At 37.9% G+C, this 21,689-nt stretch overlaps 1 protein-coding gene across 10 annotated transcripts in view; it reads left to right on the plus strand.

The window, feature by feature from the left end:
- RESF1 (retroelement silencing factor 1) overlaps window positions 1–17,779 on the plus strand; it is a 33,597-nt gene extending 15,818 nt beyond the window's left edge. For 4 of the 10 annotated variants that reach the window (XM_036252604.1, XM_036252607.1, XM_036252606.1 and 1 more), the window contains exons 3-6: window positions 1,564–1,626; window positions 5,594–10,629; window positions 11,860–11,943; window positions 12,063–14,664. In XM_036252604.1, the coding sequence (XP_036108497.1) occupies window positions 5,643–10,629; window positions 11,860–11,943; window positions 12,063–13,786 (6,795 nt within the window). In that variant the 5' untranslated portion in view covers window positions 1,564–1,626; window positions 5,594–5,642 and the 3' untranslated portion in view covers window positions 13,787–14,664. Of the gene's footprint in view, window positions 1–1,563; window positions 1,627–5,593; window positions 10,630–11,859; window positions 11,944–12,062; window positions 14,665–16,704 lie in introns of those variants that run through there. The other 6 variants (XR_004958359.1, XM_036252612.1, XM_036252608.1 and 3 more) reach the window with 6 other exon arrangements.
- The last annotated feature ends 3,910 nt before the right edge of the window (window positions 17,780–21,689 follow it).

Consider the following 21,689-nt stretch of genomic DNA (forward strand, 5'->3'; position numbering starts at 1 on the left):
TTTTTTTACTTAAAACACAAGACACTTTGTGCTTGGTACTCCATTGTATCAAAAGATGCTAATTGTTTTTGTTGATAACCTATACAGTTAGGCATAGTGCTGACAATTTTATTTTTTAATTTTTTAAAAGTTGTTATTTTTTAGATATAGTAGAAGGGAGGGGAGGGAAAGACAAACATTGATGTGAGGGATACATATCAATAGATTGCCTCCGGCACGGCCCTGACTGGGGCCAGGGATCGAACTTGCAACCCAGGTATGTGAGAGCCTTTGGTCCATGGACCAACACTTTAACCACGGAGATGAACTGGCCAGGGAGATTTAAAAAAAAAAAATTTTTTTTCAATTATAGTTGACATATCATATTATATTAGTTTCAGGTGTATGCCCCAGTAATTAGACATTACATAACTTAATAAGTGATTATCCCAATAAATCTTGCCGCCATCTGACACCATACATAGTAGAATATTACTGACCATATTCCTTTCCTATCCTGTGTTTTTTTTTGTTTTTGTTTTTTTTAATCCTCACCCGAGGACATTTTTCCATTTTTTGTACAAGATAGAGTGGGAGCGAGAGAGGAAGAGAGAGAGAGAAACATCGACGTGAAAGGGACACATCGAGTGGCTGCCACCCGCACGACCAACCAGGGCCGGGGACAAACTGCAACCGAGGTACATGCCCTTAGCGGGAACCGAACCCGAGTCTCTCCAGACCGCAGGCCGATGCTCTAACCGCTGAGCCAAACCGGCCAGGGCCTATCCTGTGTTTTATATCCCCATGACTATTCTGCAACTAATTTGTATTTCTTAATCCCTTCACCTTTCCACCCATCCCCCCCACGTACTCCTCATCTGGCAACGAGAAAATGTTCTCTGTATCTGTGTTCCTTTCTGTTCCGCTTGTTCATTTATTTTGTTTTTTAGATTCAATTGTTGATAGATACGTATTTACTGCCATTTTGTTGATGAGAGAGAACATCGAATGGCTGTCTCCTGCATGCCCCCTACTGAGGATCAGGCTCACAATCTGGGCATGTGCCCTGACCGGGAATCGAGCTGGCAACCTCTTGGTGCATGAATTGATGCTCAACCGCTGAGCCATACCAGCCGGACTGTTGTGGTTTTTAATACTGGCAACTATACATACAGTCTGTGTGTATTTGCTTACACCCACATGTGTGAGTGACCTAATTCCATAGGGACAGGTTGATAACTGGGAATAAAGGAAAGGGAAATTGGGTTTTAAATGTACAGATTGATAGAAGGAAGGTCAGCTCTGTCACTCTAAATGCAGATCATAAGGATACATGTTTTTTATAGATTTGATGGTATGCGGATCTTGACAGATGTTCTGAATAAAGGAAGCATGTGTGTAGTTTGGAGTGGCTGGGGACCAGGGAGGTGAGAAAAGGTCTTAGCAATAAAATTATTTTCAATATAAATGAAATTTTAATAAAATGAGGTAGAATTATTGGGCAATGGTGAGTCTGACATTTCTGTTCATGAAGTAAGATTAGTCTGCTGGCTTAAGTGATTGTTTTCTCTCTCACCCCCCCAGAGAACTTCGGGTGTTCCTGTACAGAGGGGATTCTTACATCCAGCCATAGCTGGGGTTTGTCAGGTGAGTGCCACTGTTGTCACAGGTGAGGGTTGATAAAGCAGGTAAGGTGGCAATTTGGGGGCAAAAGGGTTTATTTTCCAAGGGAAATAAAAATGATAGACTGGAAATCTGTCTCTAGTAATCTCCATTATGATATCAAAAGGTCTAATAGTACATTGTATTTATTTATTTTTGTATTTATCTTCAGATAGAGTGGGAGGGGAGGGAAGAAGGAAGAGAGTGAGAATAACATCGATATGATAGAGACACATTGACTGGTTGCCACCCACACGACCACAACCGTGGCTGGGGACAAACTGCAACCGTGGTACATGCCCTTTGTGGGAACCGAACCCGGGACTCTCTGGTCCATTGGGCGATGCTCTAACCGCTGAGCCAAACCGGCCACGGCAGTGCATTGTATTTAAAAGTAGAGACTGTAATTAGAAAAAGTCAGAAAACAGAACTCCCTTCCTTCTAAGTTACGTGGTTCAGGGGTGGTTTTTCAGGCTTCAGTGTCTTCTGTGGCCCCAGAGTGGAGAGAAAATGTTGGAAACAAACCAAAATTACTCATAAAGTTTATTTTTCTTTATATCCATATGCTTTGCATTAGTGTGCTGGAGCTGCCTAAACAAAATAACCACAAATAGGATGGCTTAGACAAATTTATTTCTCACAGACCTAGAGTATTGAAGTCTAAGATCAGGTATTTGGTTTCTCCTCAGGCATCTCTCTTCTCCTTGCAGAAGCTACTTTCTCTGTGTGACCTCATGTCATCTTCCCTTTGTGTGAATACACCTCATGTTTATCCTGTAAGGACAGTGGTCCTGTTGGGTTAGGGACTCTTGATCTCATTTAACCTTAATTACCATTCTAAAGGCCCTTTTATTTTGAATCATACTTCTACCTAGCCAGTTATATAAAGGAGCTTTCCCAGGAGAAGGTATGCTGAGGAATAGATAAGTTTTTCTACTTAGGACTTGTGCATGCCCTCAATCTTGTTTTTCTTGAGTTACTGAGTAAACTGTAACCCATTCTGCCATCCAATCTTGTCCTAATTCTCATGTCTGTACACATTTGTCTTTGTTATTCTTTTTGCATTTCTATGTAAATTTTAGAATCAACTTACGATTTTTCATCGAAATAAATCTCGAAATTTATACTTAGATTGCATTGAATTTATAAATTGTGACATAATTAGTATTCTTAATTGTCTTCAAATATTTGAATATGGCATATATCTTACCGTTAAGTCTTTATACTAATCAGAAGTCAAGTTCATTTTTCATTGCATTTGATTTATGATATTGAAAATGTTTTTTTTTCAATTACTGCTCGTATTTTCTTGTATATTAACCAGTTTTCAGGGATTTTAATAAACAATGAATTTTCAACCAGTGTGCCACAAGAATTTTTGAAACATGGAATACTTTATTTAGTCAGGGACACTGACCACTTTTCCCTTAGGTTGTCAAACTAAAAAATGACAACAGCCAACATAACAATAGCCATCCAGTGTGAATGAATCAAAATTATAACTTTGTCAGATTAGAAAAAATAATGTTTTTGGTGTGCTTCAGAATTTTATTAATCAGTTTTTCATGAGATGAAAAAGATTGAAAATCAATGGTCTAAAAGGTCTATAGAAATGGATAATCAACATAACCTCTATGAGGTAATTAAGGTTAAATGAGGTCACAGAGGGAGGTTCTTCATGCAGTGGGACTTGTAACATTGTAAGTAGTTGAAGAGAAGACACCAGAGACTTGGCCGATTTGGCTCAGCGGTTAGAGCGTTGGCCTTTGGACCAAAGAGTCTCAGGTTTGATTCTGCTCAAGAAACTATACCTCAGATGCTATTCAGTCCCTGGCCCTGGTTGGGGTCCTGTGGGAGGCAGACAGTATATGTGTCTCTCTCACACTGATGTTGCTCGCACTCCCCTCCTCCTTCCCACTTTATCTGATGATCAATGGAAAAATATCCCCGGTGAGGATTAAAAAAAAGACACCAGAGATCTTTCTGCTCAGGTGTATCATGCATTCCTTGTTTCTCAATTATTTTGCTATTTTCTAGTTATCTTTTGTCTATAATTTCTATATTACCCCACTGTGAATTAATCTAAATCATTTTAATCCTTTGAAATTTGAAATTTACTTGTGGCCCAGCCACATGGTCAATATTGGTAAAGATTTATGTGCACTTGGAAAGAATGTATATTCTGAAGTTGTCGGGTATACTATTTTTGAAATTTTTATTTTACTTTATTGTTGACAGTATATTACAGATGTCTTCTATTTAGACCCCACCACCATGGGGTTCACCAGTAATATAAATCAAGTTTGTTTACTTTTACTTTCCCCTGACATGTACTATGGTTATGGATTTGTCCATTGTTGACATGGTGAGAGTGTATCTTCTTTCAGCCTTTTTCTAAGGCAGTGTTTTTACTGTTTATGAAAATCATTTTGGTACTTTGATACTGATTTAAGTTCAAATTATTTCCAGAAACATTTGGCAGAAATATAAAAGCATAAATACAAGAACGCTTAGTGTGATAGTTTATAATTGTAAAAAGTAAGAAAACCAAGTACAGGCATACTACCGCACAAATGTGACTATTGTAATAGTTATAACCTTTTCTGGTGGTGGAGCCTCTTGCCTTCAATTTAAAGCAAAGCAATTTAATAAATTTACGAGGTATGCCTGTATTTGGTCAAAGATGACTGGTTAAATGTTCATATACCCATAAAGTAGAATGTTATGCAGACAATACGTGTAGTGAAATGGTAAGTTATTCTAGGTATAGCAATGAAAATCAGACAAACTGTTGACAGTGTTTGATAGGATTCAATTTATTATTTAAAAGATGAGGCTTCAGTTCTGTATTAGTGTTCTATTTTTTATTTCTTTATTATTATTTTTTATCCTTACCCGAGGACATTTCTCCATTTTTTGTTCAGATAGAGTGGGAGGGAGAGAGAGAGAGAGAAACATAGACATGAAAGGGACATATCGAGTGGTTGCCACCCACGTGACCCAATCAGGGCCAGGGACAAACTGCAACCGAGGAACGTGCCCTTAGTGGGAACCGAACCCGGGTCTCTCTGAACCTCAGGGTGATGCTCTAACCGCTGAGCCAAACTGGCCAGGGCTTTAAAAGTTATTTTTGTTAATCCCCACCCAAGGATATTTTCCCATTAATTCGTAGATAAGAGTGGAAGGGGTAGGGAGAGGGAGAGAAACATCAATTAGTTTGCCTCCTGATTGGGGATTGAACCTACAACATATGTATGTGTCCTTGACCGAGAATTGAACCTATGACCCTTTGGTCCTAGGGCAAATGTTCCAGTTGCTGAGACACACTTGCCAGGGCTTTGGTCATTTATTTATTATTATTTTTATCCTCACCTGAGGACATTTTTCCATTTTTTTGTTCAGATACAGTGGAGGGAGGGAGAGGAAGAGAGAGAGAGAGAGAGAGAAACATCTACGTGAAAGGGACACATCGAGTGGCTGCCACCCACACAACCCAAACAGGGCCGGGGACAAACTGCAACTGAGGCATGCGCCCTTAGCGGGAACCGAACCCAGGTCACTCTGGACCGCAAGCTGACGCTCAAACCACCGAGCCAAACTGGCTAGGGGTTGTCTTTTTTTAAAATAGAGAAAATGATTTACTTAAATTTAAAGAGCTAGTTACAAAAATAAAAGCAGAAACCAATTACCACTAAAATGTAATGAACAAAATGCTAACTGTATTGTATAGAATTCTTGTTAAGCATCTCGGAAATATTGACATTTGCCATATTTATTGTTGCATCTTCCTTTGCTATTCTTCCTTCCAAACTTAAAGATTGGGATTTGTTTACTCTGAGGTGTCAGAAATCATGATAGATGTAGTTGGCACTGGTTTTAAAGTCAAGTAATTTTTTAAAAAGTTTTCTTCAGGAAAAACACCTTAATAATAAAAGGTCTTTATATCTTACAGATTCCTCAAATTCTGACTTTTACTACGCTTCTACTCCATCAAATCAACAATGAATTGGAATGCAAAGCCAGAGAGTGTTACCTTACCACCAGTGTATTCTAAAAACCAGTCATCTTTTTTGGAGCCGAGTTTAATAAATACACCATCTCAAGGTTCTTTAAATTCTCCCGGAAGTAACCAACCTGCATGCATGTTTCTTGGTAATTCAAATTCCATTTCACAGCCACTGCTCAACGTCAGAAATTATAAAACTCCTCAAGTCTCTGTATCTGATATGCATAGTGGGGCAGTTTCTGCCTCACAATCTTCAGTAGAAAGAATAACATATGCAAATATGAAAGGACCCAAACAAGTAAATCACAGTCTGCAAATGTCTTCAGGACTTGCACAAAATGTATGGTTGAACTCGCCAGTGAGGAATTCTATATTTTCTAATACAGGGGCTACTGTATCTCAACAAACTGGTTTTAGAACTCATCTACCCAATGTAAATGCACTACAGAATCAATTTGTAACATCAGATACCTATTCTATGCAAGGACAGATGATCCCTTCTAATATTGTAAGAGATTCTGTAGTTTATCAAGGAAACCAGAGACTTACCTCATCTTTATCAGAGCAACACGGTGACTGGGCACAACAGCATACATCCAATGGATTGACTTATCCAGATTACAGACCACTTCAAGAGCAATACAGTTATCCCCCACAAAGCTTTTTGAAAAATCCTACTCTTCAGAAACAAAATCCTATGCCACTTACATCATTTCAAGTTAAAAATCGTCATCCTCCAAATTCTGCATTGACATTACCGTCAAAGCAGACTGCATCCATACCATCCTATCAACATGCAGTTCCTCACATTGACAAAAGACATCCTCCTATTCCTCCTCCTTACGACTATAGATATGTGAGCCAGCTTTTGCAAAATACGCAGCATGTTAACAAACAGTCTAATACAGACATTCCTCAGAGTCAAGAAGCACACTTATCTGAAGTGAGGAAAGACTTTTGCAGAGGCTTTCAACAGCAAAACCTCAATGAAAATGTCAACACAATTGGAAATTTCTGTAACTTGAAAGTAAATGCTAACATCAGCCAGCCTTTTAATGACCCCATTACATCTTCCGTGGCTGGTGTTCAGATTCTTGCTCAGAATAATCAAATGGAAAGAGTAGATTCTTGTAATCTAACTTCAAATCAAGTACTGGACACAAGTTTCTCAAAAGAAAAGTTAGTCAGAGATATTAAAAAATTAGTAGACATGAAAAAGAAGTTTTCTGAACTCGCAAGGAAAATTAAAATTAGTAAAGATGTTTTAATGGCAGCAGGTTGTATTAAAACAACTGAAAATTCCTATTGTAAATCAGCTCACAATTCCCAACTGTCTTTGAAACAAACCGCCAAAATCCAGTCTCGACCACAGGTTACCCGAGTTACTCCAGAGACTGCAGAGGATCAACCATCAGCAGTAGTAGAAACTGCAGAAGCAGCAAATAGAACACACAGTACTTTGAAATCTACTATTCAGGACACCAATTGTAGACATCTTAACCAGGTCAGTTCCATTTTACTAAATTCTGTGTGTTCAGAAAAGGTAACAGTACCAGACCAGTTAAATGATTTGAAAGTTACAACCTCTTTAAAGACATCAACTGTTGGGAGTACCCATGCAACGTTAAGTAACACCCAGTTTTCATCTGGAAATTTAGTCAATGTTGAAGAAAATGTGCAAACAAATTCTGAAACAATTTTTGTTCCACAGTCAGCCTTTGAGGAATATGCTTCAAAATATCTGAATAAAAATAGGCTACTTCTCAATCTCCTTGCACATGGAGAAAAAGCTGAGGCAAACATATTAAAAGATGGTTGTGAAACTATTCAGGATTCGAAACCACTCGGTTTTGAAATGAATGCCAATAGCCAAATCACTGGTAACCAGCTGAACTTGCAATCCATGGAAACTCTAAGTACTTGTGATATAAATGCCAAGATTTCAGAAAATCCTTTTTGCCATGACCATAAATCGTCATCAAATGGATCAACTTTGAAGAGTGACAGTCACTGTTCTTTGGAATTGCTAACAACATGTCTTTCTCTCTGGAAAAAACAACCTTCGGAACCTACAGGTAAAAAACAGTGTAGTGAGTTAACTAACAGAACAGCAGTTGGAATCTCAAAGCCTGGTGAATCCTCTGATAAGGGTCCTTTATCAGTTGTAGGAAGTTCTCAGAATAAGATGATAAATTGCTCACACGTAACAGCTCTGCCAATGGTAGTGCAGAACTATCAGATTTCAGGGTCAACTGTTACAAAGGGACCGGAACTTCAAATTGCTGTAGTGTCACCCTTAATTCTTTCAGATATCAAAACATTGCCTGTCAAAAGTATAACATCTGAATCGCTACCTGAAACAATGTATCCAGTTATTAAAGAAGGCAGTGTTTGTAGCTTACAGAATCCATCAGTAGATAATACAAAAGTTACTGCTTTGAAAGTTAATGAACCAGTTACAAGTACATCAACAAACAAGATTTTCCCACTAATTCAGAAGGAAAAGCAAAATGTGTTAACTAATGAAGATACACGGAATACCAATCAAGGAAATGATATAAATTCAGAACCAGGTAGTCACTATTCTTTGAGTGATCAGCAAGCCTCTTCTAAATCAATGGACAGTGATATTATGAGTGGTGATTTGTTACAGATTGACAATATATGTTCTCTTGTTGAAGGCGATACATCTTATAATTCCCAAATAGCAAAGATATTTGACCTACCTGTGAAAAAGGTTGAGACACAGAACCCTTCTCTTTCTCTACCCAATCTCCAAGTGATTAGTAGTACACAGCAAAAAGAACAATTAGATAACATCACTGAAAATAAAGAGTTTAGTTTTCAAGCAGGTAATTTGGTACAGTGTACAGATGTTTCACATAAAAGACCAGATCAGTCACAGTCATCATTTTTGAAGAATGTTGAAGTACAAAATGAAATTCCAATGGAAGTGGATTTGAAGCGTATTACTGAAAGAGAAAGTTCAGCTAAAGATAAGTCTTCATCAGCTGCTATTCTGCAGGACAATAACCCCCAAGAAATTGATGTCTTATGCAATTACACTGCTCAGAATCCTGCAGGAAATGAGATTCTTGATAACACATCTGCCTTATATCCACATGATCAACTGTCTGAACTTTTAAAAGAGTTTCCCTATGGTATTGAAGCAGTGAACACAAGTGAAGGTTCTGCGGCACAACAAATAACAGACCAAGTCTCAAAAGATGAGTCTTGTGATAAAACTAGTTGTGATTCCAAAGACTCAACAGACCAAATAAAAATTACAATACTAAACTCAGAGCAAATGAAAGAATTATTTCCTGAACAGAATGATCAACTCTGTGGAGTAGACAAATTGACAGAACCTGAGAAAGAAAGCTCTGCCACAAAAGATGGGAGCCAGTGTGACCCACAAGTATGTGACGACGGAGAGAGTTGCAATTCTGTAACGGATTTGGAGAAAGATGATGTCCGTTGCTGTGCATTAGGGTGGCTCTCTATGGAGTATAAAGGAGTACCCCAATGCCAGTGTAATTCCGTCAAGGACTCAACTTCGAAGGTAGAAAAAGGGATAGATCAGTCTTCTTTGGAAAACGACAATTGTAAGCAAGAAGAAAGAACTGCTGATAGAGATGATTCCACAGTATTTAATAGTCCTCCAAATAGCAATCAAACTATTACTTTGACTTTTCCAGATGGAAAAGAACATTTTCCTGAAATAGAACAATCCAAGAATATAAAAGATACATCCAAGACAAAAAACAGCTCACTAAGGACGGAACAAGAATTATCTGGTCAATCTTTATCTAAAAGTAATAAAAAGTTAGATTCCTTGAAAAGTCACAGAAGGAAAAGAAAACTGAAATTTCATGAAGTAACGTTTCACTCTAGTAGTAAAATGAAATATTCTCAAGAGAGCTTGCAGAGAAAGCTTGTAGCACAAAACTCACATCAACTAAAAGCAAAGACAAGCTTCTTGACAAACAAAAATAAAGATCTGCATATGAAGAATGGTTCTTTGGTACAGCTAACATTGCCAGACAAGAGAAAATTGGAAGTAGGTGACTCTGAACAAAAAGTTCCAGAAAAAAGGAAGTTAGCTAAAGGGAGCATGCATAATTTGGAAATAAAGCGGATGAAACATGATAAACAAGAGCAGAATAAAAATGGTGGTGGTACATTTAAAATAAGTAATTTTTTGTCAAACCCAGATGAAAGAGCCAAGGTTAAAGAAAAGACAGTATCAAATATTAAGTCTTCAGGCTCTAAGGATGGTTCAACTAAAATTAATAGAGTTCTATCACTGAAGGAGTATTTACAAAGGCAGAAGAATAAAGAAACAGTGGGTATGAAAGCATCAAAGAAAAACTATGGGAAAAATATACCATGTGATTCTCAATACATAAGGTCCAATAAACTTTCTATGAAAATAGAGAGTTGTGGGAAATCAAACGAGAGACCCAGTAGCAGTGTGCAGTCCTCTAATGATTCATCAAATACTTGTACAAACCATGGTAAAAACCTCAAAATCCACCATTCTGAGGTATCTAAAACATACCTTTCAGGGAATGTTAAAGAAACAGTTGGTGGAAAGCAAGTTGATAAAATGTGGATTGATAAAACCAAATTCAACAAAAACTTAAAGACTATTAATGATGGATTTGAAGGCAGCCAGATGTCTGCCCAAGCAAAGGAGCAAAGGAAACAATATCTGAACAGAGTTGCATTTAAGTGTACTGAACATGAGAGTATTTGTCTCACAAAATTTGAAAGTTTACCCAAGAAGTTTAATAAAGATGAAGAGAAGAGACTGGAAAACAAACGTAAGAGTCCTTTACCTACGAAAGATAGCACAGAAAAACAAAGCATGCTGGAGTTTAAATTGTGTCCAGAAGGACTGATTAATAAGAGTACAGACTCCATTAAGGAACAGAAGAATCTGCAACCTTGTCCTAGGAAGGAGCAAGCCCCTTTGCAAGGTCCAGTATGATTTTTTTGATGGTATCTACAGCAATGTAAAGCATTAGTTCAAAAAGTGGCTTCTCATGCCATCTGGGTGGCTAGGAGTGAGTGCATTTTTGTCATTTGTGTTTCTCATTAAATCAGCGGTCCATTGGATAATAGTTGCTTTAAGTTTATCTCCTTCACTTTATTGTAAATTGTACTAAACTTGTACTAATGATGAGGCATATAAAATTGTAGTTTGTCAAATCCAGATTTGCTTTTGTAGCAAGGATCCTATATTGTGGAAAAATATTTATTTTGGTAAGTTAGGAATGCATATGTTATTTTGAGAGTCGTCTTGATCCCCTTTGGACTTGAAATTTCATAGTTCTCTGAACTAGAGTTTTGGTCTGCAAATTAGGAGATATATAATGATTATTGATAATCTTATTCTATGTATAAATGTTTTAATAACATCTTTGAAGAATTTGTTGACTGCTCTCTCACTATAGTTAAAAGGTTAATGTCTAGCGTACAAATAAAAGGGAGTTTTGTGGAAGGAGTATTGTCCAATGTTAAGTCACCAAACCTAAAGTGACAAACATTATTGGTTGGCTGAATGATAATATTCTCAATGTATTATAGTTGAAAGGAGAAAGTAGATGACCAATTATTTGTGGTACTATGGAAACACTTAAGAGTTTTCTAAAACATTGTGATGGATAACTCAGATTGAAAAACTCAGATTTGAATGGTAATCTGTTTCTCCTGTGCTTTCTAGACAGTATCTGTTAAGGTGCATAAAGTTATAGCATAGATAAGGTACATGTTCTTCAAAGGTGAAAGGTATTTATGATTAAAAAGTAGAAAGGTTATTTTGTAAAGTATTAGTGGTTTCACTTCATCACTTTTAACTATAGGGTTTGAGGCATGGATGTAATGAGAACATTGGAAATATGTGGGGGCAATGTGAAGGACATTTCCTGTCATGTGCCCTTAAATACCTTGAAATGTATTGGTGATCAGTGCAAGTGGGACAAACATTGTTAAATAGTCACGATTAACTTTTAAAGCAACTTGTTTTTTAAATGTGAGAGAATTAGGCACATCAAATGGGAGAAAGCGTTTTCTTGGGCCCTTTTTAGAATTGTATGGATATATTGAAACCTTCTAAAATCATTTAAGACTTACTTGATTTTCGTTATAGTATTGAAAGTGGTGAATTAGCAATATATTTAGATATCTGAAAATGAATATTTAAATAGTTACAGGAATAAAAAGTACAAAGGAAGACTGGATAAAAGGTGCACTTGAGGAGAAAAGGATTCCAGAAGCCAACCAAGGAATAGGTAAAATCTATTTAATTTTTTTCTTTATTTCTGTTACTCTGTCATATAAGTTGGATTATACTTATAAAACTATTATGAAGTTTGATTTTCTTATTCATATTCATTTAAAAATGATTCAGGAGTCTTTAACTCGGGACCATTGTGTCGGTTCCATCACCTCCAATCTGGCCCCCGAGAGTCTCTTCTGTGTGCAGTGGACGACACTGTCCCAGACACAGCAATTGGTACAAAGCGGGAATCTGATGAGCTCTTCTCTGCCTGCATTACAGACAGACTTAACTCAGATTCCACAACAAACGGAAACAACAGCAAGAAGTTCAAAGGTGACAAGAGATGTGCAGGTGTGCCTTCCAGAGTGATCCATATCGGGAAGCTCCCCATAGATGTCACCATGCTTGAGATCATTTTTCTGGGACTGCCCTTTGGGAAGGTCACCAACCTCCTGATGCTGAAAAGTAAACAACAGGCTTTGATCGAGATGAACACACAGGAGGCAGCCAACACCATGATGGAGTACTACACCTCAATGACACCCATCCTTCGTGGCCAGCCTATCTCCATCCATTTCTCCACCTACAAGGGACTTAATACTGACAACTCACACAATCAGGCACAGGTCCAGGCATCCTTGAAGGCTGTGAACTCTGTTCAATTGGGGAACCAGGTGCTGGCTGCCTCTTCTGCTGCTGTGGATGAAGGGATGGCAATGATCGGCCCAACCCCAGTTCTCAGGATCATGGTAGAGAACCATTTCTACCCTGTCACCCTGGATGTGCTTCACCAGATCTTTTCCCAGTTTGGCACAGTACTGAAAATCATCATTTTCACCAAGAACAACAAGTTCCAGGCACTGCTGCAGTATGCCGAACCTGTGAGTGCCCAGCATGCAAAGCTGTCGCTGGATGGGCTGAATATCTACAATGTTTGTTGCACACTCCACATCGACTTTTCCAAGCACACCAATCTCACTGTCAAGTACAACAATAACAGGAGCCGAGACTATACATCTCTGGAACTGCCCACTTGTGACAGTCAGTTATCTCTGGAACAAACCATGACTGGGACATTCAGTGCATCTGCGATAATGTCAACCTCTCTGAATGCAGGAGCTGGTTCCCCTCCCACCTTTGCCATGCCTCAAGCTGCAGGCCTCTCTGTTCCCAATGTGCATGGGACCCTGGCCCCACTGGTTATCCCATCAGCAGGAATGGCAGCACCAGTGGGCCAGATTGCTATCCCAGGCCTGGCAGGGGCAGGAAATTCTGTCCTGCTGCTCAGCAATCTCAACCCTGAGATGGTCACACCCCAAAGCCTCTTTATTCTTTTTGGTGTGTATGGTAATGTACAGAGGGTGAAGATTTTGTTAAGTAAGGAGAATGCCCTGGTACAGATGGCAGATGGGAGCCAGGCCCAGCTGGCTATGAGCTACCTCAGTGGGCACAAGCTGCACGGGAAGCCATTGACTATCACTTTGTCCAAGCGCAAGGATGTGAAGCTGCCATGCGAGGGCCAGGAGATTCAGGGACTCACCAAGTACTATGGGAACTCACCCCTGCACCGCTTCAAGAAGCCAGGCTCTAAGAACTCCCAGAACATCTTCCCGCCCTCAGCCACCCTGCACGTCTCCAACATTTCACTCTCCATATCCGAAGACTACCTCAAGACCCTTTTCTCCAGCAAAGGCAGAAATGTCAAAGCATTCAAGTTCAAGAAGAACAGGCAGATGGCGCTGATTCAGATGGGTTCAGTGGAGGAAGCCATCCAAGCGCTCATTGACCTGCACAATCACCCTGTGGACAAGAAATACTACCTGTGGGTGTCTTTTTCCAAGTCCACTGTCTAGCACCACCACCAAGGACCATCCTGTCAGGCAGTCCTGGTGATAGCTTCTGTCATTCCAGAAGAGAGCCACAAAAACAGTCACTTTTATAGCGGCTGAAGTGACCTTGAAAGACCAGAGACTTTTATCATTTATCTTGTGGAGATGGGATAATAGACTCACGCCCTTGATGACATGTTGGCAGTATGTCCGTTCCTCCTCGGCCCCTTCTTCAACCTGTGGGGTGGGTGTTCCCAAACCTCCACTAGACTTGCTTGTGCCTTAATACCCACTGCTCTGGCATGGCTTTCTTATGGTATCAAATGCTTAGAGGTTGGAAACTGAATTGGCTGCCTCTGGCAGGGATCCTGTACCTGATATACAGGAGGTTGCCAGTTCCAGGGATTGTTGACATCCGAATCCTGTTATTCAAGTGTGTGTTTAATCAAGTGTCTTCATTTATATTCAAAATGAATAAAGTCCAACCTTTTATATAACATGATAAAAATGTATGAGTGTAATTTAAATTTCCTTCTGAAATGACCTTGAGTAATGTTGATACATGTATGTTGTGATATCAGCAATTAGAGGATCAATATTGTTAATGTGGAAGAACACGGCACATACCGCTGCCTGCCTGATCGCTTGTAATGTGGAGATAACTGAATTAAAGTGATTTTTAGCACAGCTCTGCCTTTTTTGCAGGCTTTCTGATCATGTTGTAGAAGGCAGTTTGGCCTGTCTGTACTGAACTTTGGACAAACTCTGTATTCTGCAAAAAAAAAAAAAAGATTCAGTGCTCATGTGTATCAATGATAGGAAGATATGGGGAGGGGATGCAGCGATCTATTTTCTAAGTGTAATTGAGTTATTTGGATGAGAGACTGATTATGCTAAATGTTTTTTTTGGGGGGGGGGGTTGCTTGGGAGGGATTTGGGCTGGAGGCCAATCATAAATCCAGAACTTCTCATATCCAGTTTAATTAGTGAGTTTAGTTTTAGTGTTTTGCATTGAGAACTAGAAGCTAGGGTTCTGGAGTTTTATCTTGGTTTTGATATACTGAACATGTCAAGGTAAGAGTCGCTCTAATGTAGGAAAAGAATTTCACCATAAGCAATAAGAAAGGGAAGCACATTTTCAAAGGAGGAATGACAAGTTGAGAAGATGGTTGAAAGCACTAATACATATAGAAATTGAGTCATACACACTAAAGGTTCATAAAGGAAAAAATTAAGTGGAATCAGAGGATGAGAAATGCACTCTTAATTAGAACAGGAAAATGAGAAGAGAAGTGGATTCAAGATTTTAAAAACTTCTCAAGTTGAAACACAGGAAGTCAAAAGTAAGGTGTAATTGGGCATGTCGATGGAAGCAAGGAAGGTCCATAGAAACAGAGAAAAATAATTCAAAGAGGTTATAGGCATACATGGACTCTGAATATGAAAACACTCAGAAGATAGAAGCATGCACCAGCGATGCTTAAGACACAAGGCATGAAAACCAACAGGAAGAGCAATAGTGAAGCTGAAATATCAATACTAAAATTCATGATGAAAAAGACCTAATCAAGGCACAATGAGATTTGCAGGTGTACAGATGAATGGACATTCTCTGCCATTTTTTTGGTCATGATATGGACAGGGAAGCAAGTGATATATTTCCTTTTAACAAAATCAGTGAGAGGAGGCCCAGTTACACAAGTTATATTTATTTTTAAATATATTTTTATTGATTGTTTTAGATAGAGGGTGTACGAGAGAGAAACATCGATTGGCTACCTCCTGCCTGCCCCATACTGGGGATTGGCCCACAACCTGGGTATGTGCCCTGCCTGGGAATTGAACCAACGACTTCTCAGTGTATGGGATGATGCTCAGTTGACTGAGCCATGCGAGCTGGACTGTTGTAGACATCTTTAAAAGCTCAATACGCCCTGGCCAGTTTGGCTCAGCAGTTGGAGCATCGGCCTGTGGACCAGAGTCCTAGTTTTGGTTCCTGCTATGGGCACGTACCAAAAAAATAAGTCTGATGAGACTTGGAAATTGGAAGATGAAACAAGATGAAGAGACTGGAGAATGAAACCTTTGTGATGTGAGACAATAACAAACGTCACAACTCTGAAACAGCTATAAAGAAACAAGTGTATTTTTAAATTTGGTATGAGAAATCTTCAGAGTGGATGGAGCAACTTATGAAACTTTCTGTACCGGGTACTATAGAAGAAGAAGTAACAACTCAATGGAAAGCAACATAGAGACCCACCTCAGACATCAGCATTACTAATGTCATGGTAAAAGGAATGAGGGTGTAGAAGAATTTGAAGCAGCTAAAGAAGGTAGAATATTTTCCCATCCAGGCAGAAAGGTAAAACAATTCATCCAGAAAGGAATGGCGAGAGCAAGAATGAAAAGTATTGGAATTCTGAATCTGAGGAATAGTCAGTGAAACAAAGCACATCTAGAAATGCACAAAATTAAGGAAAGTTGGACCCATGAGAAAAAGGAATAGTGAGGCTAATATAGCATTGAAACAGTTTAAACAAAATACAGACATGTCTTGAATTACCAAATGCCTAACTAGACCAGAATTTTAAAACCATGTATTCACTGTTCTGGCTGGTGTTTGTGCTGTTGAGATTGCATGTTCAGGTTGCTTTTAAGGAGGCCATGTAATAGTGTTCAAATGATAGATTATATTTTTATTGATCAAGGAGAAAGGTAGAACAGAGCACCCTGGGTAGTTAAAACATCCCCCAAAGGACAGGCAAGCCGTCCCCTGTGTAATATATAATTTGAAAAAAAGCCATTGTATATCAAGCACAGTGAGACTTGAACTTGTCCCAATTTTTATCCCAGAGAAGAAGGTGCGTTTCCTCTAGTTATTTTGATCACTGACATTAAGAGAATAATAAAGTAAGTAAATGGAATTTCTGTTTCCTTAGATGATGATTATTTGGCTAATTCAAGAATCGCCAAGAGAACCTTCAGTGCAGATCGATTTGAGACACTACAAAACCCAGTAAAGGATTCAAAAGCAATGTTTGAAACCTACAAAAAGATGTTCCTGGAGAAGAGAAGCAGAAGCCTTGGTAGCAGTCCTTTAAAATAATTTTGAGACTTCAATTCAGATGATTCTGTAATTGCTGTGAGAACATTTTTGTCTTTCTGTTCAAAATATTTTGCTGGAATTACACAGAATTTCTTTGATAAAATTTCTTAGAGTTTGGTTACCATTAAGGTGATGTATATCATTCAAATTACTTAAAATGGCTTGAGAATGTTATGAGTTGCAGACAAAAGGAGATGGTAGTTTTCAGGGAAATCATAAAGTAATCGAATTTCAAAATTATTGAGCCAAGCGTACCATTATTCTAAAAGGAATTATTATACAAATCTTATTTTGAAATGCTAACCTATTCTGCAGGAGAACTGTTCTTCAGTTAAGGACTTGTTTCTTTTACCTGGAACTGCAAGTATGTTTTTGTTTCTAAAACTTATTACCAAAACTTAGTATTCAAAAGTGCTCACTGTGAATGTCAAAGCATATTCCTAAGTATTTTGTATCTAATTGTAAACTTTTGTCAGAAGTTGTGTTTTATACTTGCTAAACTGAACAGAATTTTGGATAATATTGAAACCTTAGTTTTCATACTTGAAATAAACATTTATTTTAAAAATGCATATTTGAAGTAAAACTGGAGTGTGTTTGATTTCTTCCCTTCAGGACAGGACACATTTTAGAAAGGCATTTTTATTTTTTAAGTTAAAGTTATTGAAGTAACATAAATTTTAGATTTAATACATTTGTATTGTGTGCTCAATACCCAGAATGTAGTTTCTTTTCATTAACATATATTTCATCCCTTTTACTCACTTTGCTTCCCTTCTGGTGGATGCCATTTTATTATGTGTATTCTTAATTATTATTGAATTTTTTTTTTGTTGAGAGGGAGTGAGATACATTGATGTGAGAGAAAAACATCAATCCACATGTTCTCCACTGGGGATCCAACCCACAAACCCAGGCATGTGCTCCGACTGGGAATTGAATCAACACCTCTCAGTCCATGGGAGGATGCACAATCCACTAAGCCACACCAGCTCGGCTATTATGTGTATGCATTTTTGAATTTGTTTTTTGTTTTGTTAGTTCATTTGTTAGTTTTTGTTTTCTATTTCACATTTGGTGAAATAGTTTTTTTAGGTCTTTTTTCATCTCGTTTATTTCACCCGAGATAATACTCAAGCTCCGTCCACGTTGTCACAAATGGCAATATTTAATCTTTATTATAGCTAAGTCATATTCCATTGTGTGTGTATATGCATGTCTCACATGGTTTTTTTTCCCCAGTCATCCATCCATGGACACTTGGGTAGTTTCCATAACTTGGCTATTGTAAATAATGCTGCAATGACCAGAGGGGTGCATGTTTTATTTTTATTTTTTACTAATTGTTCTTTATATTCATCAGGTAAATAACCAGAGGAAGAATTGCTGGATCATATGGTAGTTATCTTTTGGATTACTAGGAAAACCTCTATTCTATTTTCCAAGTGTATGAGAATTCACTTTTTTCTACATCCTCTCAAACACTTGTTAACGTCTTTTTGATCATCAAACTGATGTGAGGTGATATCTCATTGTGGTTTTAATTTCCATTTCCCTAATAAATGATGTTGAACATCTTTTCACACCTCTTGGCCACCTGTAGTCTTTCTTTTAAAAATGTGTAGCCCCGCCCAGTTTTGCTCAGTGGTTAGAGAATTGGCCCATGGACCAGAGTCCTGGGTTTGGTTTCCACTAAGGTCACATACCTCAGTTGCAGTTTTCTCCCATCCCCAGTTGGGGTCTTTCGGGTGGCATCCAGTCAGTATGTCTCTCACATCAATGTTTCTCTCTCTCCCTCCCACTCTACCTGAAGATAAATGGGGAAAAAAAGTCCATCCTGGGTAGTTTTGTTCAGTGGTTAGAGTGTAAGTCTGCAGACTGAAGGGTCGTTTGTTCTATTCTAGATCAACAGCATGTATCTGAGTTAAAGCTTCCATCCACTGCTCTGGCTGAAGTCATGCTGAAGGCAACCGATCAGTGTGTCTCACTCACACTGATGCTTCTGTCTCCCCCATCCCCGTCCCCACTATATCTTAAAAAGAGAAACATCAAAGGAAAAATATCCTTGCATGAGGATTAACAACAACAAAAAAGTCTAAAATTGTTTTCTCTTTTTAATTGTTGAGTTATTTATCCATTTTGGATATTAGCTCCTTACTGGAAATGTTTTTTGCAAAGTCTCCCACTTATTAGGTTGCCTTTTTTGTTGATGGTTTCTCTTGCTATGCAGAAGCTTTATGTAGTCTATTTCTTTAAATTTTTCTTTTCTTGCTTTATGTATTTCACAAAAACACCTCTTAGACCTATATCCAGTAGCTCAATGCCTGTTTTCTTGTATGTACTTCATTGTTTCAGGTCTTCCATTCAAATCTTGAATTCACTTTGAGTTAGTTTTTGTGTAAAGTGTAAGATAGTTGTCTCATTTTATTGTTTTGCATCTGGCTGTCAAGATTCCCAACACAAATTATTGAAGAGATTTTCTGTTCTTCATGTTATTCTTGGTTTCTTCATTGAAGATTAGTTGCGAGTGTATGTGTAGGTTTATTTCTGGGCCTTTAATTCTGTTCCATTGTTCTTTGTGTCTGTTTTTGTGCCAATACCATACCATTTTGACTACTATAGCTTTGTAGTATAGTTTTTGTGCAAAGTCTTGGAGTGTGATACCTTGGCTTTTTTTTTTTCCTCAGAATTTCATTGGCTATTCAGGGAAGTCTGCAGTTTCATATGAGGATTTTTTTGTTCTATTTTTATGAAAACTGCCATTGGAATATTGATAGGGGTTATATTGATTTGTAGGTTGTTGTAGAAAAAACAGATATTTTAATGATACTGATTCTTCCAGTTCATGAACATAGAATATTTTTTCATTTCCTTGCATCTTCAACTTCTTTTAATAACATCTTGTACTTTTCAGTGTACAGGTCCTTTATTTCTTTTTTTAAAAACTGAGTTTTCCCTGGCTGGTGTAGCTCAATGATTAGAGCAAAAAATCAATAAAAAAATTTTTTTAATGCCATTGATTTCTGGATATTAATTTTGTATTCTGCTACTTTGCCAAATTAATTTATTAAATATAGTAGATTTTTGATGGAGACTTTAGGGTTTTCTAAGTACAATATCATGTCATCTACAAATCATGAGTTTCACTTCCTTTCCCATTTGGATCCCTTTTATTTTTTCTTGTGTGATTATTGTGGCCAAGACTTCCAGTACTATGTTGAATAAGAGTGGCGAAAGCAGACATTCCCTGTCTTGTTCCTGTTCTTAAGGGAAATCCTTTTAGTTTTTGCCCATTGAATATGATGGTGTCTGTAGGTTTGTCATATATAGTCTTTATTATGTTGAGGTCTGGTCCTTCTATTCCCACTTGGCTGAGAGTATTTATCAAAAATGGGTGCTGGATTTTGTCCAAAGCTTTTTCAGCATCTATTGATATGATCATATGATTTTTATCTTTTGTTTATGTGATATGTCACACTTACTGACTTACTAATATTATATCAGCCTTGCATTCCTGGGATAAATCCCACTTGGTTGTGGTGTACAATTTTAAAAAATACATTGCTGGATTTAATTTGCTAAGGTTTTGTTGAGGATTTTTGCATCTATATTCATCATAGTATATTGGTCTGTAATTTTCTTTCTTTGTGGTGTCTTTATCTGATTTTGAAGTTAGGATTATGCTGACCTCATAAAAAGAGCTTGGGAGTCTTCCTTCCTCTTGGTTATTTTGGAGTAGTTTGAGGAGAATAGGTGATATTTTGAATGTTTGGTAGAACTCCTCCATGAAGCTGTCCTGACCAGGGCTTTTATATGATGGTTATTTAATGATTACTGCTTCTATTTCCTCAATTGCAATTGGTTTGTTCAGGTCTTCTGACTCTTCCCAGTTGAGTTGTGGGAGACTGTGTGATTGTAGAAATTTGTCCATTTCATCTAGGTTGTGCAGTTTGCTGGTATATAATTGTTCATAGTATTTTCTAACAATCCTTTGTATTTCTGTAGTGTCAGTTGTTACTTCACCTCTTTTGTTTCTGAGTTTATTTTTGTCCTCTTTGTTTCTTGATGAGTCTGGTTAAAGGTTGATCAATCTTGTTTATCTTTTCAAAGAACCAGCTCTTGGTTTAAATAAATGGAATTTGTTGGGCTTGTATTGGTTAATAAAATTATATATGTTCCAAATGTAAAATTCTAGAATACCTCATCTGTACATTGTGTGTTTAACATTCTAAGTGTAGTCTGTCCATCACCTTTTATCCTCTATTTACCATCTTCTATTTACCCTCACCTGCCTTGTCCTCAGAATCACATATTGTTGTCTGTGTCCATGAGTGTTTCTTTTCTTAATCCCTTTATCTATTTCACCCAGTCCCCCACCCAAGCCCCCTTCCCCTCTGACAGCTGTCAGTCTGTTCTCTGTATCTATGAGTGTTTCTATCTTGATAGTTTATTTTATTCATTAGATTCCACATGTAAGTGAAATCATATTGTATTTGTCTTTTCTGACAGGCTTATTTCACTTGGCATAATACCTTCTATGTTCATCCATGCAGTTGCAAAAGACAAGATTTCCTTCCCTTTTACAGCCACATAGTATTACGTTATGCAAATATACCACAGCTTAAGAAAAATCCTCTTAATTTTTAGAGTGAGAGGAAGAGAGGGAGAGAGGAAGAGACACATCAATGTGAGAGCGGAACATTGATTGGTTGCCTCCTGCTTGCCCTCTGCCGGGAATTGAAACAGCAATCTTTTTGGTGCACATGACAACTCCCAAGCAACTGAGCCATACCAGCCAGGGATTCACAGCTTTTTCAT

This window comes from Molossus molossus, unplaced genomic scaffold, assembly GCF_014108415.1.
Source record: "Molossus molossus isolate mMolMol1 unplaced genomic scaffold, mMolMol1.p scaffold_m16_p_10, whole genome shotgun sequence".
NCBI lineage: Eukaryota > Metazoa > Chordata > Mammalia > Chiroptera > Molossidae > Molossus > Molossus molossus.